This window comes from Strigops habroptila, chromosome 3, assembly GCF_004027225.2.
Source record: "Strigops habroptila isolate Jane chromosome 3, bStrHab1.2.pri, whole genome shotgun sequence".
Taxonomy (NCBI): domain Eukaryota; kingdom Metazoa; phylum Chordata; class Aves; order Psittaciformes; family Psittacidae; genus Strigops; species Strigops habroptila.
In genome coordinates this window covers 67,134,965-67,153,204 of record NC_044279.2, presented here as the reverse complement: position 1 = coordinate 67,153,204, position 18,240 = coordinate 67,134,965, and the positions used below count along the sequence as shown (strand labels likewise).

General features: G+C 42.8%; 1 protein-coding gene across 4 annotated transcripts in view; it reads left to right on the top strand.

The window, feature by feature from the left end:
• DENND5B (DENN domain containing 5B) overlaps positions 1-18,240 on the top strand; it is a 115,673-nt gene that overhangs the window by 59,051 nt on the left and 38,382 nt on the right. For all 4 annotated transcript variants that reach the window (XM_030479838.1, XM_030479837.1, XM_030479840.1 and 1 more), the window contains 4 exons: positions 318-984; positions 11,801-11,988; positions 15,509-16,045; positions 17,446-17,677. In XM_030479838.1, coding sequence (XP_030335698.1) covers positions 318-984; positions 11,801-11,988; positions 15,509-16,045; positions 17,446-17,677 — 1,624 coding nt within the window. The remainder of the gene's footprint in view (positions 1-317; positions 985-11,800; positions 11,989-15,508; positions 16,046-17,445; positions 17,678-18,240) is intronic.

The following is an 18,240-nucleotide window of genomic DNA, read 5'->3' as shown; positions in this document are numbered from 1 at the left end:
TTCTCTATGATACTTAAGTAAATAAGACAAAGACTATACAGTAGTGAAAATAATTTCACAAAGTAATGAAAATGAGTTGTAATGACATAATAGATGGGTCATTTTGGAAAGTGTTTCCTTTCTTCAGCCATGTCTACCTCTTCTTTTAAGTAGTATCAGTTTTAGGCTGTTGTTGGGCTCCTTTTCAGGGGAATTATGTTTAGTGATACATGGCTTCTTATGATACAGTGGATAAAAAGAACATGGCTGTAAAGCAGAAATAACAAAATAAAATTGTAGCTTCGATAATTATATCTATTCCTTTTCTCTTTTCTTAGCTGTGTATGCCCAAAGGGCTGTCTTTCAGGACGCAGGCAGATAACAGAGATCCACAGCTCCATTCGTTCATCATCACCAGAGAAGATGGCTCTCGTACATATGGGTTTGTGCTCACGTTCTATGAGGAAGTCACGAGCAAGCAGATCTGCACAGCCATGCAAACCCTCTACCAGATGCACAACGCAGAGCAATACAGCAGTGTCTGTGCCTCTTCCTCATGCAGCATGGACTCCCTGGCCAGCAGCATCGACGAGGGTGATGCCACATCCCTTGCCAAGCTCCAGCGGTACAACTCCTACGACATCAGCAGAGACACGCTGTACGTCTCCAAATGCATTTGCCTCATCACCCCTCTGCCCTTCATGCAAGCCTGCAAGAAGTTCCTGATCCAGCTCTATAAGGCGGTGACGTCCCAGCAGCCACCTCCTCTGCCCCTGGAGAGCTACATCCACAACATCCTCTACGAGGTGCCCCTGCCACCCCCAGGGAGGTCACTGAAGTTTTATGGTGTTTATGAGCCCATCATTTGCCAGAGACCTGGGCCCAACGAGCTGCCGCTCTCTGACTACCCGCTGCGGGAGGTCTTCGAGCTGCTGGGCCTGGAGAACCTGGTCCAGGTTTTCACCTGTGTTCTTCTGGAGATGCAGATCCTTTTGTACTCACAAGGTGGGCACTCGTCTGGCGGTGCATGTTGGGTCTGTTCCCTGGGCAGAACTAATATAAAGCTGTTGATTTTTCAGTGGATTTGTGAAAAAACATGAGAGAAATGAGACTGTCCTAATGAAAGCACTAAATAATTGTTTCCTCCAGGCAGTCTAAGTGCTGCTTGTTTAATTATGCATTGTATTTATCACTTGTGACAGCTAGCAGTAGAATTCACTTTATTATTATCCTTACATTGCCCTTAATCGTGCTGCAAGACAGCATGAAACTAATCCTATCTTCTGCAGAAATACAAGCAGCAAGTGTCTTGCTTTTTCAATTCAAATTTCAATAGCATATTGAAGTTTGAGATTTCCTCCCTCCTGCATGGTGGGTATGTTCTGGTTAAAGCACCGAGAGTTGCATGTCCACGTTGAAATATGCCAGCAAGCTTTTGAAAATCTGGCCCGTCCCTTTTCTCTTCTGATTGTGTCTTTCTGCAAAGAATGATAAGTTTTGGGAATCCTGACTTGGTGCTGAGCATGCACTGGGGTTTTACAACCTGTTACTGTTTCCTGTATGTTGTTGGTTGCTGTGAGTCTGGCCCTGGTGATATTTGGGTACCAAAATGAATGTGCCACAACTGTTGTAATGCACCAGAGTGCCTGAACGAGTCAAGTTCAAGAGTTGCTGACTTTCGAGGGGTTGTCCAGGCTTTTTGGAGGTTCCTCTAAGTCTCACTCGGATGCCTGTCTGTATTATTTGGGTTCCCAAATGGCTTCTGTGATGCTGACCCTAAATTAGTAAAATATGCCTCAGGGAAAAATTTAAGTGAGGGGTGGTTTCATCAGACTAGAATGAGCAACATGAAGCTAGGAGCTACACGTAACTTCTAACAAAAAGAAGAAGAGATGAATACCTAGACTTCTCAAAAGATGGGTTCAAGCGACAGACAGCTTGAAACAGAGAGGAGAGAGGAGATTGGAGGTCACCTAAAATTAGTGTGGGTAATGAGCCTTCAGGCTACAAAACTAAATGCTTGGGTTTGTCACAAAAGAGGTCAGTAAGTGTGTAATAGTAATACTAATGAGTAAATGGCTGAGAATGGGGAAAGATGTTCAGGGAGGTGGAAGGAGGTTAGTTCTTCAACAAATGACTGAATTCAAAGGATTGGTAGTTCTTTGCAGAGCACCTCTCCACATGAACTCCAGGGGTTTGCTTTCAAGAACCGAAAATGAAGGGTTTTATCTGCTCTCAGTTTGAAGTGTGAGCAGAAATCCTGCTGCTAGTTTTGATTAGGCTGCTTTTCCCCTCCTTTCTGCTTCTATGTGTGTGTGCTTATCCCTTTCTTCCTCGCTCTGAATTGTGCTGTCTTTGCCACTTGACACCAGGGTTCAACATTAAGCAGCAACTGAAATGCCTCCCCATCCCTGCTCATCATTCCCACTCTGGTCCCTGCTTATGGACTCCCTGAAAACTGAGATTCTTCTTTTTTATTGGGTTTGTTTGGGTTTTGTTTTTTTTGTTTTTTTTTTTTTTTACTGTAAGCTAGGACATTAGGAAAAATCTGCTTGTCAGATTACATTTTAGTAGTATTTTCTGCAGATGGAGAGCAGCCTGCATATGCATTACTTTGGAATAGTCCTTGAGACAGACACAAAATATCCACTAAATAATTTTGATTCAATTTCAGTGCCACCAGACATTAGATAAGTGTTTTTCTTCCAATTACTGGCTATAATTTAAGGGTTTATTGGTCTGTTTGTTTTCACTGTGGGTTTCTTTGCAAAGAAAAATGAGATAGTGAGAATTAATCCTCTCCACCCTCCAAAATTCAGATTTATTTGTTTTTCTCCTCTCCCTCTATTATTGGTGAATCTAGGGATGTCCTTGACATGGCCTTTACTTCCCTACCTTATATAGACACAACTTGATGGCACATGGGGAAAAGCATACAGATGTACTAGGGAAATTCTGTGATTATGCAAATAGCATCGTAATGCTGGTTCCCAGAGGTGGGGAATGTGGAGTGGAAGTCAAGTGCAAAGCCTCAGTTTTGGCACATCCTGATAGCTGAGTGCTTGGCTAATTGTGCACTGCAGCTTCTTTTAAATGTCAATCTTGCAATTCCAGAGAAAGAAAACAAAGTGTCTCTTTTCCTGTTTGAGATACAACCAGCCTAGTTACTACAGAAATCTCTCTAAGCTCAGGGGCAAATGCTTTCTTAACTCCCAAGCTCCTGCAAGGGAAAAAATGAAAAGTTTTTGGCTTATCTCTTGTTCCATAGTAACAAATGTGAGAGTGATTTTGCAAATGCGTCCTTCCTCCCCTTTCTGCTTGAAAGAGGATGAACTCGCTGGACTGTGTTTCCAATGGCCCGGCCTTGCTGCAACTGTTCCAAACTCAACGAGATATTAGTAGATGTTCTTGTGTCCACAGAGTGCAATTTCAAGCAGGACAGTAGTATTCGCCCAAAGTCAGAATTCACTGAAATGCTGCAGTACTCAAAGAATCAGAGCACTGAACCAAAACCTACTTCGGTTCACCAAGCTATTTCAATATTAATGAGCTGTTAATAACATGCATGGGAAATGTAAGCTGAATTTTTTGTGGTTCTCCTGGCCCTGTTGCAAAGAAGGTTTTCATTCAAGCTTGCAAAAAAAAAAAAAAAAAAAAAATTTGTTTTCTTTCTAAAGAATGAAGACTTCTTTTAGAAAGTTGAGTGAAAATGCAAGTTGTTGCACAGCCCTGATCATACAATGAGCCTACTGGCTGTCTACTGAGAACCTTAAACTTCTCACTAAACAGCTGTCCACTAAAGGCAGATTATATTTGCAGCCAAGAAAGAGCTATGGGGACATGAAAACTGCAAACTCTGGGAACAACTGGTCAAACAGCTTTGGTTCCAAACTTTATAGGCAAGCATGGGCTGTGGGACGCCTGCGGGAAGGATGGTGGTCAAGTGGGGTTGTACCTAATCGGTGATAACAGCAGCGAAGGGCTGGCAGGAAGGTTGCATGGAGACTGTACTGGCTTTTCTGGAGTGGTTTTCCTCTAGTGAATTAAGAGTTGATGATGAAAACATTTATTTTTAACCCTGTAGCTGAGGCATAATGTTTCCAGCAGCCTGAGCAAAGGAATCTAACTAAATGAAGAGGTGAAGGTGTTACATGACTTTACCCAGCTTGCACTGGATGCATTCTCAGCATGATATGAGAGTCTGGCACAGCTCTGCAGCAGGGACAGGACCTGTAGATGTTTGTACCATGGCTGCTGTAGTCAACCTTGGTTTTCTAGTTGCTCGTTCATGATGTTTATGGTGAGTGGTATCCCATCATTTGGGAAAATGCAGGCATGGTAGTGGACTGTAACTTAACTTTGCAGCTGTGGTGGTTAAGCAGAGGGGTGAGAGACTGACATAAAAGAATGATGAGCTTATTTTCAAGTTGCTTCATTCCCAAACGTTTTGGGCTGCGGGCAACTACCTTAATCCTCAATTTCTCTCAGGTCTATAGTTTAAGCTTCAAAGGAGCTTGGTGCTACAGAGCTCTCACAGTGGCTTTACAAACCACAGTTTGGGAACTGTTGGTGTGGATAATTGTGTCCTTCTGGGGCAAAAGCCTTTCAGCCTGAAGCTGTGACATGTCTGTGCAGCTAAAGAGCAGGAAACAGTACTGTGGCAGTGTTAGGGCAAAACACAGAACAAGGCAAGGACAGATGGATAACAGGCAGAGAGACCTGTGCTTGTGCCTAAACAGCAAGACTGAAAAGACAAGCCCTTGCTGTTCATGGAGACAGCGTGGACTTCCAGGGAAGTGAATCAAAATCACTTTTGGTGGGTAGATGTAATATACCACTCTAAGTGTTGCTTTGGCCAGCAAAGGTGATGCAGAAAGCTGTGCCTGAAAGAACTAGAAGGAAAACTCCTTTGGATTCAGGATATATCTTTCTGCCTATAGAGAATGCTTTTAAGTTTACATAAGACCAAATTTTAACACTGCCACTTTGAAAACCAAGGGGAGGGATTAGATATTTTCCCCTCATAATTCTTCAAGGTGCAGTCTTTGCAGTACTCTTGCAAGTGCCCTTTATTTAAATCAGAGCACAGCTCTCCCGTGTGAGCATGGAGATGTGAATGTCCAGACTTCCAGCAGTATCCACCCTGTGATAGCTGCTACAATTTCCCAAGAATCAATAACAAAACACCACTGGCATGATATGTCTGCTGGAGAGAGATGAATTAAACTATGAGCTCCGCAGCAACCTTGGCAATCCATTTTGCACGTCTGCATTTCTAGGGATTTAAACATGAGAGGGAATGTGTGGATGAGACAAAGATAAACTTCTTAGAGCTTAGGCTGTTTCTACTCATTATAATTTTGAGCATTTCCCAAGTTGTTTTTCAAAGGGCTTGAGTAATTGCACTTCAAAATTATTTGCCTTTTTTTTTTTTCACTCTTAGAAATTATAATACAAATGACTGCATATATATAGTCATTGCCTAGAAATAGCTGGTGTCTGAAAAGTCTTTCTTAGGAAATCTGTTTTGGGGGAGATTTTTTAAAACAAATACATCCATGATGTGTTTGCCTGTTAAAGCATTTGTACATGAAATAGTTATGTAGAAAACCTTTGCTCTTCTGCTCACTATTTAAATAGTTGCACTCCACACTAGTATTCATTAAAAACCAATGGGAAACTATTGGGCAGAGCAATTTACATGGGGATAAAATGCTGTGAAAAAGACCTGGGTTTAGGGCCTCAGGAGCACCGCAGTCAGAGGAGACTACAGTGTGTGTTCCCCTGGAAAGAAGACAAGTAATTGGATAGAATAATCAAATAGACTTCATTTTTAATTTAGGTGAAAAGACAAAACCATTTTTTAATTAAAAGTTGATCAATTTTATTAGCTGAGGTCAATATGGCCTGAAAAGCCAAGTTTTTAAAGCATCTGGAAACAAGGAGAAGGAGCTAGTACAGATCTGTACCACAACCCTACTCCTGTTCATACTCACAATGAACTTGAGAGAAAGATTGAGCAACTGCTTTTAACACCAAGCACACGCACACTCCACCACCTTTCCACTTTTTTGATTGGAACATATGATCTTCCATTATAAAACATCTTTACCTTTTAAGAATTGGGGTAAGAAAGTTAAATTAGGCCTTCACATTCCAGTTGTGCCAGGTAAATAACATGGTGGTCAAAAGCAGTCTTGAGCAAAGTGGTTGCCTGCTGGAGTCTGTGCCATCGCCACCACCTTGCTGCCCCAGTGCAGAGCAAGGGGCTCCCTGTGTCATCAGGGGCATCTTCACATGTCCTGCTGCCCCCTTGCCGGCTTTGTCACAGACTTCTGCCCTGCTCTTGGAGGCTTAACCATGCTGGTAATGGGAGCTAATTCAAGTTTTCCTGGAAATTAATTCTTAAGGTGGCTCTTAATCACAAACTAATTTATGCTGAATCACTGATGGCAAGCTGTGACGTGGATAAATGGAAATTTATTGAAATGGAAATGATTTTTTTCCATTAAGTGTTTGACAGCATGGGAAAATGAGAAGAATTGGTCTCAGTGAATATTGGCCTTAGGATGTTTCCCTTGAGGCAGAGCTGACCCACAGTCTCACAGGGTAATTCTTAGTTCAGGCAATTAGATGTAAGGCTCGTCTTGATCATCATGTATAAGAAAATATGTATTTTCAGATTTGCATAAATTGCTGCTCTGCTTTTATCTTGTAACTCAAGTGCTATGTCACCCACTGGTAAATCCACTCATCCATCAGGGATAAAGGGCATTGAAATGCCATGGGCTGTCTCCCCAGGACAGTCTACTGGTTAGAACCCTCTGACACTGACCTGTACAAGTGTCCTGAAGGCAGCACTGGTACAAGGTGCTTTCTGTGGAGAATCCCTGGCAGTGTTCAAGTCCAGGTTGGACAGTCTTGGGCAACATGGTCTAGGGTGAGGTTGGAACTAGATGATCTTAAGGTCCTTTCCAAGCCAAACCAGTCTATGATTCTATGACCAACCTTTCGTGAAGTCTTTGTGCATTTTATCTGAACATCTCTTGAAAATCACCTGGTCTGGCTTGTCAGTCATCACAGCTGCTCGTGTACAAACTGGATGAAAGATGGAAGCTTCCAGGGCGCTTTGAAGTCTGTGACAATTTTTATGTGTTGATTCTATGGAGCTATTGAGACCTGATTTGAAAACCTTTGCTTTCATAAACAATTTTTGTCTCAGATGTGAATTTCAGATTCCCTTTTTCATCTTCAGTATGCTATATATAAACATTACAGTTCTGAAGGTACCAAGCTCCTAGACAGGCTTCGTTGTGTGCTGTTCTTGACTTGTGCTCAGAGCTCAAAGCAGAATATTCCCTTTTATTTTCCATTTTTTTCCAATATACCTGGCTTAGCTAATCCATACTTGTTACAAAAAGTAGCAGTTGAACAGCAATTGCTTATAATACTTTGACTGTAAAGGTAGCATGTGGAAAAACTTATAAATCAAAAGAATGTTTTAAAACCAATTCAGGTGTTTCCCTCTAAACAATTAGCTCTTTCTCATTAAAGTTTGTTGATTTATATTTTCTCTCTGTTGTTGGCTTTGTTTTGTTTAAAACTATTGCTTAGAATTGTTTTCTTCCTTTTGGTAAGGAAGAAAGATTACTCTTTGAGAACATCATCTGATTATCATCTTCCAGAATACATATTTAAATACATGGCTTTGCAAAGCTGCAGTTATACTTTATGCATGTTCAAAAAGCAGTAGAGGAAAGGAAGTGGTGTCCAGGTAACCCATCTTTTCAAATGCTTCGAAGTGCTTTCAAATTGTGTGTAAAGCAGGACTTAAAAAGGAAAAGAAAGAGGAAGCATGGTCTATTTTTAAAGCACTGTACTTTAGATGTACTTTAGGATTTAGAAGGTCCAAGCTGAGATTCCAGCTTTGCAGTAGCTTTCTACCTTACCTTTGGTAGGTTACTGGAACAGAGAGCTGGGAAACTGCCAAATTGTTCTTTCATCAGGAAGGCTGGGTGTGTTGAAACCGGAATAACAGTGTACTGATCACAGCAAGAATGCCGTTTCTGGTTTGAATGAGCATGTGTGTGCTCTTATACATGCCTTATACTCAAAAATCCTGTGGTTGGGCATTTGCTGAGAACGTCCCGGGTGAAATTCTCTTCTCTTTGATTGTGACCAAAGACTTGAACCTGTTTTGGAGTAGCACCTGAATGAGGGAGGTCTTGGCTGTTCTGTGCAGGGGCATCCTTTTGCTCTCTCAAAAGAACTTGGTTACACTTTGCTGCAGCATCGTAAGGATTTTGAGATATCAGATTCCTTTGTAGTAGGAAAGGTAATTTTTATGTTGAGCTTTGTGAATTTCTTAACATCTCAGAGCTTCTATACCCAATCTGTAAAATGAAAGGAGAAGGATTATTTTGTCTTGTTTTCTCAGTTACTGCCTGTGTTTGGACTTTAAGCTCTTTGGGGTAGATATTTCTGCAAGCACAGTATCTGTTGTAATACTGCGCTGATTGGTTATTGTCCTGTTGTTGTGTTACGGAGAATCAGCATCAAGACAAATAATTGCCAAATTTTGTCCTCTTTCAGAATTACATTTACAGTGAATTGATGTTCAGAATTGATGTTCAAATGCTGAAACCATTTCCATCTCCATGCTCATGCAGCAGAACTGCCAACCTGTGGTGGAGAGGATCTCCACTGCAGTTATTTGTGCTGCACAAGAAGTGAGATGCAGGGACTTGGCCAAGGGCCCCTGGCAGATGCTGCCAGAAAAAGGGGTTGGATCCAGACTCCTTGAACTCAACTCTGTTGCCCTCTTCTTCAATTAGGGAGAAGGTTAAGTGTGAGAGACACACCTGTGCCAAATCCTGCTAAGCAGCTGTTAGGAGGCAGCAGTTCCAATAGAAGCTATGGGGGCCACTTTGTCCTGGGATTATCCTCCTTGAGCATTTTCTCTTGGAAAATGTCCTGTGTACAAATCAGAGATTGGAGCCTGAACACGAAGAATCATAGAACTGTAGAATCATTCAGGTTGGGAAAGATCCTTAAGATCATCAAATCCAACCATTAGCCCAGCACTGCCAAGTCCACCACTAAACCGTGTCGCTAAGTGCCACATTTACACATCTTTCAAATACCTCCATGGGTAATCACTCCACCAGTTCCCTGGGCAACCTGTTCAAATGCTTGACAACCCTTCAGGTGAAGAAATTTTTCCTAATATTCAGTCTAAACCTCCCCTGGCACAACATAAGGCCATTTCCTCTCATCCTTCAAGCAGTTGTAGAGAGCGATAAGGTCTCGCCAGAGCCTCCTTTTCTCCAGGCTGAACAACCCCAGTTCCCTCAGCTGCTCCTCGTAAGACTTGTTCTCTAGACCCTTCACCAGCTTCGTTGTGCTTCTCTGGGCGCACTCCACACCTCAATGCTTTTGTTGTAGTGAGGGGCCCCAAACTCACCAGTGCCAAGTACAGGGGAACAATCGCTTCCATGGCCCTGCTGGCTACATTGTTTCTGATGCAGGCCAGGATGCTGTTGGCCTGCTTGGCCACCTGAGCACACTCATGTTCAGCCGGCTGTTGACCAACACCCCCAGGTCTTGTTCCATCAGGCAGCTTTCCAGCCACTCTTCCCCAAGCCCATAGCAAGTGCTGTAGCAGCTGTAGCTACTGTTTGTAGCAGTATTATTTCAGGCTGTGTAGATCAGAACAGACTTTGAAATTATCTCATGCATACTAAGACATGGTACTTTCTATATTTGATTTTTTAAAAAAAAAAACCTTTAAAGCTTTCAGAGTTATGAAAGGTTATAAGATGCCTAAGGTTCACCAGTAGGTATTGTAAGTTGAGTTTGTATAGGTGCTCCTCAACAAGACAGCCCATGGACCTGTGTAATTGCAGACCATTGCACAGGGAGGGATTCATAAATGCGTGATCTGTAGCTGGGACTGGTTTTGAGGTGTAACCTTGAGACTGACTTGTGTGCACAAAAATCATTTTGAAGATTGAGTGACTAGCTATTAGTAAGACAAGATGAAAAATGTTTTTGCCTGCCCGGCTGACCTTCTGCAGATCGAGGCTGGTTTTCTGCAAAGAGGTGCTAGCAAGAAGGAGAATGGGTTATGCAACTTGTTGTTTTAATTTGCATATTTATTCAAGTGCATCTTGCCAGTGACCTCCTAATAGCTGAGCTGTGTCAGATGGCAGTGCTGTAGCTGATGTCTGCCAAGGCATCAGGCTGGCTTGTTTAGGAAACAGGAAGGGCCAGGCTGGGTTCCTATCCAGGCAAAAGCAGACAGTGGGGCTATAGGAACAAAGCAGCCTTACCAGACTCAAAACCACATTCATACGTATCCCTTCAATTTTATGGAGTAAGGCAGAGGGGCTAGGAGAGATGGGCAGCAACCCAAGTGTTACCAGGGGTCTGGGTCTGACCTTGGTGAGAGTGAAAATGTTTGCTCAAGCAACAGCTCATGAGACTTGCCTGGCACTGACGAGAACTCGAGAACTGGTTTAGGATACAGCCATAGAGGAGACATCCTTTCTGCTGCTCTTGGTGGTTACCGATGATGTACCGTGCACTGAAGCTGCAAATAGTGAAAAGAAGCTTTCACAAGTGGCTGGAACCAACTCCCTTGTCTTGTCTGTGCCGTGCACCTTGTGCAAGTTCAAAGACACTTAAAAACTTATACTTCAGTGTTCCTGTCTTCAACACTGTTCAATGAGATGTGCTGCTGCTTCATGGCAAGTTAAGATTCATTCCTAAGGAAGTGGGGTTTAAGTACCTTCATGTTCTGAGACATCTGGGGGAAGTTGTTATTAATGCAGAAGCTGCTGTAACGTAGAGTAGGAGCAATCATCTGGTTTCACAGCTTACAAGACCCAGGGCCCTTTTACCCGTCTCCTGATGGATTGTCTGCAGTTTGAGTTTTACTGTAAGGATGACTGCCTCTTTAATACCAACATGTGATTTATTTATTTAGTATTTATTTAAAGGAAAACAAAAGCAAAAAAAATTGTTCTCAAACTTAGATTCCCTCATATTAATAAACAGGTTGTGGTGTTGCACAATGCCAGCTGGGTAGTTGAGAAAGAATTTACTCATATCCAGATTCTGAAATATTCTTGCAGCTCAGCTGGATCAAATTAAGTTTTAATTTAAAAAGTAAAGCATGATGTGTTTATTTGAACCAAGCATTGCAAAGCAGTGAACTAGTGGATTAAATACAAATTTGGGAAAACAATACAGTGTAAATATGCTAGCTATACAGAATATTTTTGACAACTAAATTTCTGCTAGGCTTCTGTTTGGGTTTTATTAACAAGCAGTGCTTTTAAATATGTAGAGACTGTAAACTTCTGCTGGTATGTGGCCAAGGCAAGTCTTCTGGAACGTAGTAGTAGCAAGTGGAGCAGAAGCAGGCAGACAGGAGCAAGTGAGAAACCACAATGTTTCTTTCAAGTTCACTTCTTTCTCCTCCCTTTTCCTTGTAAAAATACATGCTTTTTATAGAATTAAGAGTATTATTATCCTGTACTATAGCAAGAACTTCTGGTATCCTTGTAGTAAATGAATTTAAGGACATAACAGATCTAGATAAGATATGAATATTTATGCTCAGCAGTTTCTTCCTGGGGGTAATGAGTTTTGACGAATTAAATAATGTTTAAGGTTTTTAAGTACTGTCTTATTTTCACATATTTTACCATATAAACATGGTTTCTCTCTTGTTTTCTTACTGATGTCCTTGCCAACCAGATTTCAAAAGCAAAACACAAAGATAATTCAATGTCTGTCTCCCTCCCTCCCTGTCTAGATTATCAGCGGCTGATGACGGTGGCAGAGGGGATCACGACGCTGTTGTTCCCATTTCAGTGGCAGCATGTGTACGTCCCCATCCTTCCTGCCTCTCTCCTGCATTTTCTGGATGCTCCTGTTCCCTACCTGATGGGGCTGCAGTCCAAGGAGGGAACCGACCGCTCCAAGCTGGAGCTGCCTCAGGAGGTCAGTCTCCACCTCTGGGGGTGCAATCTTGGAAAGCATTGTTAATATTTGTGTGAATCCATGCTGGAAAATGCCATGTCTGGTCTTGGGAGCCTTCTCTGGCACTGTGAAGACTGTTTGCCAGCAGGAGTGAGATAGTAGGGGGAGTCTCACCAGCCCTTCTCAGTCCGTTCCTGAATTTAATGAGTACCACTAAATATACTGACTCCGAAATGCTTCTCCTACTGCTTCTTACTATGGTGCTGAAAGTTTCTGTGCTTTCTCTACATCACATGCTTCATCAGGTTTTGTTGCTCTTTGTCACTGTCATAGTCCTATTGACAGACGGCTAAAGAGCCTTTCATTCGAGGGTAGCCTTCATGAATCTGGATCTCGGGTGCGGTTGCTAGATGGTATAAACCTGTCCCTTTGTTGCTGATGAGAAGTATCACCCTGTCCTGCCAGCCTCGTCCTATCCTTGCATGAGCCCACAAGTTTCCAGCTGGGTTGAGGTCCATTACAAACAAGCCAGATTTGCATTAATTCCATGCCTGTGAACCACTTAGGGGCATACATGCATACTTACTTCCAAAATATTGACTCAATCCAGTGGTAGTCTTTTGAAGATCTTCTGTCCTTCCATGCATGGGGAAGTGAAAACTTTGCGTGGTTTATCACTTTTTCCACAGAGGAAAAAAGGACAGAAAGGTCGTCCTGCTAATCTAAGTGTTAAAATCACTGGTGGTAGAGAGTGAAATGGAGATTCTTCTCCTCAAAATTTCATCAAGATGATTAAAACTGCTTCACGTTTTCACCTGGCCACTGATCGCTCTCCATACTACAAAGTCTTTGCCATACGGCGAGCCCTTCTGCATTTGAGATGGTAACTGGACCCATCTCTTGAGCATGCCATGCATTTTAACTTCGGTTTGTATGGCTGTAACTTCTCGTGGCAGTGGTAGTGCTGTGCTCAGCTTCATGCACAGACCTTTCCTGGGGGCAGAGTCTCTAAGGCTTGCAGATAGGTGCTCTGACTGAGGAGGCAGGTGGGAGCAGCAGCAGCAGGGGAGGATATGCAGGAGGGGGAGTTTGTATGTGGAAATGGAGGGATAAACACAGGGCAAGGATAATACAGTTTTTAATAAAGGTCTATTTTAAGTATTAGGTGGAGGTGCCTGATTCTTAGCATCGGTGGTATGTAACAGCGCAAATCAAGTCTTGCCTTGTGGATACAATGACCCAGTTGCATGAAATTTGCATTGGTGTGGAAAAGGAGCTGGTATCTAGCTACGCTTTTCAGTAAAACCATGCTAATATTACATAATTACTGTAATTTTAAAAATTATTAGTCATGTGTTTTAGCAGATTAAGCTGTCATTTTGCTTAAATTAAAGTTTTAATGTGATGGGCTTGAAGTACTGCTGGAATAACAAATTAAATATTGCCAGTGAGGGAAGGGTAATAGCGGAGTGGAAACCACACACACTCCCCACTGATGTACAATGTATAACAAATGAGTGAAAAATATCAGCATTTATGAACACCACAGGTCCAGTAACTGTGGGAGAGGGAAAGAAAGAAGGGGTATTGAACAGGGAAGATCTTCAATCTCAAATTCCTCTAGACAATAAAAAATTAGAAAATCCTTCAACATGCAAGCAAGTGATGAAATGCTGTTCACTTTAGCATTCCTTTATTGTTCAGGCCAGGGGCTAGCTTTTCAAGCTCTTGCTCTAAATATAAACCATTTGTTTGCTAGAAATAAGAATTCTAACAACTGGCCATCATGCTGTTTTAAGATTACTAATCTCTCTGCATTAACTTTAATCATCAGATGTTTTTGAAGAGAGAAGTGAGACCAATTCCCCAAGGGTTTTCTGAATCCAAATCTCATTTTTCAAATTTTGTAAATTATATGCAGAGCTGAAATTAGAAAGCTTTTGAAATGAAATATTGATAGATAAGAAGACAGTCCCTGAGCTAAAGAACCACACCAATGCATACCACAACTCTTTAAAGCTGTATAGCTAAGTAAAGCAAATTGTTTTGTATGAAGAAATGCTTTTCTTTGCACAGTCCAGATTTATTATGAAAAAGTGAGCTGAAGGGACACTTTTCTTTACCAAATTAATCCTAATACACTTTAGAATATCGATGCGAAAGGTGATCCATGTCAAACATGTCCCTAAAAATATCCGATATATTATAACCATGTTTGCTGTAGAATGTATTGTCCTGCTGAATGAAAACTAACCTTTTCAGAAAAGGAGGAAAATCAGTCCTTTCTGTTCATATAATCAGAAGATTAGTCTGCAGTGCTTGGTGAGAAGTAAAGAACAGCACAAGTGCCTTGGAGCAGGCAGAAGAGCTGAGCTAATGGCCAAGTAAGGCGTAACAAAGATCTGCTGCTGCTGCCCCTGCCCTGTGGGTTTCTGCATCTTTTGTTCTGCAGCTTTGTGCCAGTGTAAAACCCTTCAGAGCTGAGCACCTTGGGAATCTGACCTGGTTTAAGATTTTATTCGGCACAGCGCACTCAGACAGTGAATTTTAGATATAAGCCGCAGTCCAGAAGATCGATTACTGTTTTTCATTCTGCTATTATTCCTGAGGGTGCATTTGCAATGTAATTAATTTTTATGTAGGGTTCTTCCATCCCCCCATTGACACTTTCCTAGCAAGAAGTATCTGCTCCGCTAGATTAATGTCTTCACTTAGCTTTAATCTTATGGGCTGAGATCCATCTCCATTCATAGCAAAGCTGTCTAAGAGCACTCTGTTTAAATCTCGGGCAGAGGAATTGCCAAGATTAAAAGCCTTCATGGAAGCCGGGGGTAGGGGGAGTGGGAAAATGGGGCTTGACCTCCTGTGGACAAGCTATACTCAGACACGATCCCAAAGGATTTGCATGGGACCCTCTTTTGTAGCTTTGCTTGTAGCAATGTCATCTTTCTCACTGAACATTTCATTCCTTGGTAGCACAGCTACAGAGGCTTCTTGCACTTGGATCCTGGTAAAATAAACATGCCCTTGAGATGTGATAATTCAACACACATAGTTTTTATGTGTGCTGAGAAGCGGCACTGCGCATCCTGCTTGCTAGTGTGTCCTTGGCTAGTCTGGGAAGCGATATCAAATCTTTGCAGCAGGAAGTTTGGGATCTGCAAGTACTGAGGGAGCAGGAGCGGGCAGGAGACTTTATTTATTCATGAAATTGTTGCCATCCAGTTGGTCTTCAGTTTTACTGGAACATCACAGGCTAGACGACACAGCTAAAGTCTCCTGCACGTGTGATCTTAACCTTCTGCTGAAAGCTCTTACTCTGGGAAAATAGGGCTACTTAGCAGAGAATCCTAGAATCATAGAATGATTTGGGTTGGAAGGGACCTTAAAGCTCATCTAGTTCCAACCCACTGCTGTGGGCAGCTACACCTTCCACTAGACCAGGTTGCTCAAAGCCCTGTCCAGCCTGGCCTTGAACACTGCCAGGAGGAAGCCAACTCAGTGCTGAGTATCCATTTTGAAGCTTTTATTTGTATTTCAGGCAAACCTGTGCTTTGTAGACATCGATAACCATTTCATCGAACTGCCAGAGGAATTCCCCCAGTTCCCCAACAAGCTGGAGTTTATCCAGGAAATCTCCGAGGTTCTCCTGCAGTTTGGCATCCCGCCAGAGGGTAACCTGCACTGCAGCGACAGCACCACCAAACTCAAGAACCTGGTCCTTAGTGACTTGGTGAACGACAAAAAGAATGGGAACATCCCCAGCAATGCCCTCAACATGTACGAGCTGCTGAAAGGCAACGAGACGATCGCCCGCCTGCAGGCCCTGGCCAAAAGAACTGGCGTGACAATGGAAAAAATGACCATCACGGCTCCCCTCGCAGAGAAGGAGAAGGATGGGAAATTGCCGTGTGAGGAGATGGAGCTGAGGGACTACAAACTGAACGTGCAGCTTCGCGAGGTTTTCGCCAACCGCTTCACACAGATGTTCGCAGACTATGAGGCTTTCGTCATTCAGGCTGCCCCCGATATGGAGTCATGGCTGACAAACAGGGAACAAATGCAAAACTTTGACAAAGTAAAGATAGCCATGTATTCATTTTTCCATCTGAAAGTGCTTTTGGGAGGAAGGGAGGGAGAATAGCTTTGTAATGTGTGTATATATAGCCCAGGTACTCTTTAATCCCCTGTTCTTTATCTGCCTCATTGAGAGATTTGTCTGATTTGATTATACACAGGGCCAGATCGCCTGCCAAAGCGAATTGGTGCAGATCCACTGAACTGGTCAGAGCTGCCCTGGCTTGTATGAACCAAGCTGGCAGGTTTCTGCCCAGCTGATGGGACTTCTTCTGTGGGTTTGGTGGAAAGGGTAGCAATGGAAAGTGACTTTTTTTCTTTCTTTCTTTTTTGTTTGCTGAGACGAGAGGTGCACACACAAGACAAAAAACGAATCCATTCCTTGTTTCCTAATGTCACAGTAAAGCTTTTTTTAATCGGTAGTGTTGTTCTGTAGAAGGTTTTCACATCCCTATGGCAGAAGAGTACTGTTATGACCCCACTGTAATGTGTACACTAGACTGAAAAGGAAGCTGAGATTACAAATGGGGAAGTAAAGAGACTGTAGGCTAGCAAAAGAAATGAGAAATGTTGGGAAGCTTGCACAGTTATTTCTGAGTGACCTCGCAAAGTAGTTAGCTCTCCTAGCCATCAGCTTTTTCAGATACAAGTCCTTCTCTAAGGAGAATGGTAGAAGGATAAACAGTCAGGAGCAGACTAAATATTGATCTGAGTCAGTTTTTGATCAAAAAACCACTGCCATGCCTTTTATTGATCTTGTTTGTATTCAGGCATTGAACAGTGCAGCTTTCATAAGGCAAGGGTTGTCTAAGCAATCTCTGCTGATACTTCTACAATAAAATGGACTGTGAAGGTCAGGGTTTTCAAAGCTCAGTTAGAGACTTGGGCAGACAATCAGTTTTAATTGGAAATTCATGATTAATTGTCCTGAATAACTTCACAAAAGAGCATTAGCTGTAGTGCACTGTGCACCCCTTGATATGTATGACACCTTAATAAATTATCTGATCCCAAGCAGGGGTGCCATACCAGAGGTCCCAAGTGGGCATATTTGGTGGTCGTCTGCCATGGGTTGCACAGGGCTTGTTCCTGCAGGTGGTAGCTGCTAGGCTGCTTTGAGAAAGCTGGAGTTATGCTTCAATAACTCCATATTCCCTTTGTGACAGTCTACCTGTCACAAAGCCTCCACAGCTACTTATTTCTCGCAGTTGTGACTGAAGAGGTGACCCATGAACCAAACCCCTTTGCAGATGGATTTGCAATTCTGAGAGGTGTTTCTGTGGTGGGGAAGCCTTGTCCAAGCCTTCTGGTTGGCTGCTGGATCAGTTCTCTGCTGCAGGACAGCTCGCCATGTCAATGGCAGGTGGGAATATGGCACTAATGAGCTGTTCTGTATTTCAGGCTTCCTTCCTTTCGGACCAACCTGAGCCTTACCTCCCATTCCTTTCACATTTCATCGAAACACAGATGTTTGCAACCTTCATAGACAATAAGATAATCTCCCAGTGGGAAGAGAAGGACCCTTTTCTGCGAGTTTTTGACTCCCGAATTGAGAAAATAAAGCTATATAATGTAAGGGCCCCTGCACTGCGGACATCCAACTACCAGAAATGCAGCACTTTGAAAGAAGCAGGTACGTTCAGCCTGCCTAGTAAAATATTCAAAAGTACAGTGTCAGCCACAAAGAAATATAGGTCCTTAGTCACCTGAGCATTGCAGCCAGTGAGGAAGCCCTACAGTTACCTGAGGAGGACTCAGCGGTGTCCTTATTTTCCCTAGGCGAAAACTTCATCATGCTTTTTAACACCCAGAACAGCGGGAGCCTTTGCATTCCCTTCAAGCTCTGCTAGGCTGGTGCCTTTAATAAACACAAACCCAACCATGGAGCTGGGCTCGCCGTTTCTCATTTCAGGCAGCTCCTGTGCCATTGCCAGGAGAGCTTTTCTTCACCATGGTAGTGGGACCAGCGCCAGTCGCACTGAGGAACCAAGCCCCGGTGTCTGCTCCACTGGCCTTGTCTCCCCTTTCCTGTAAAAAGACCTTCTTTTGCCTTATGCCATTTGGGTAGAGCAGCAGGGGATGCCGGGGACGTAATCCTGGGTGGCATATTTAGTAGCTTCAGCAATAGGTACTCAGTGCTAATGAGTAATATGCTGTATACTGAAGACTTGGATTTTTTTCCATTACAGTCACAGG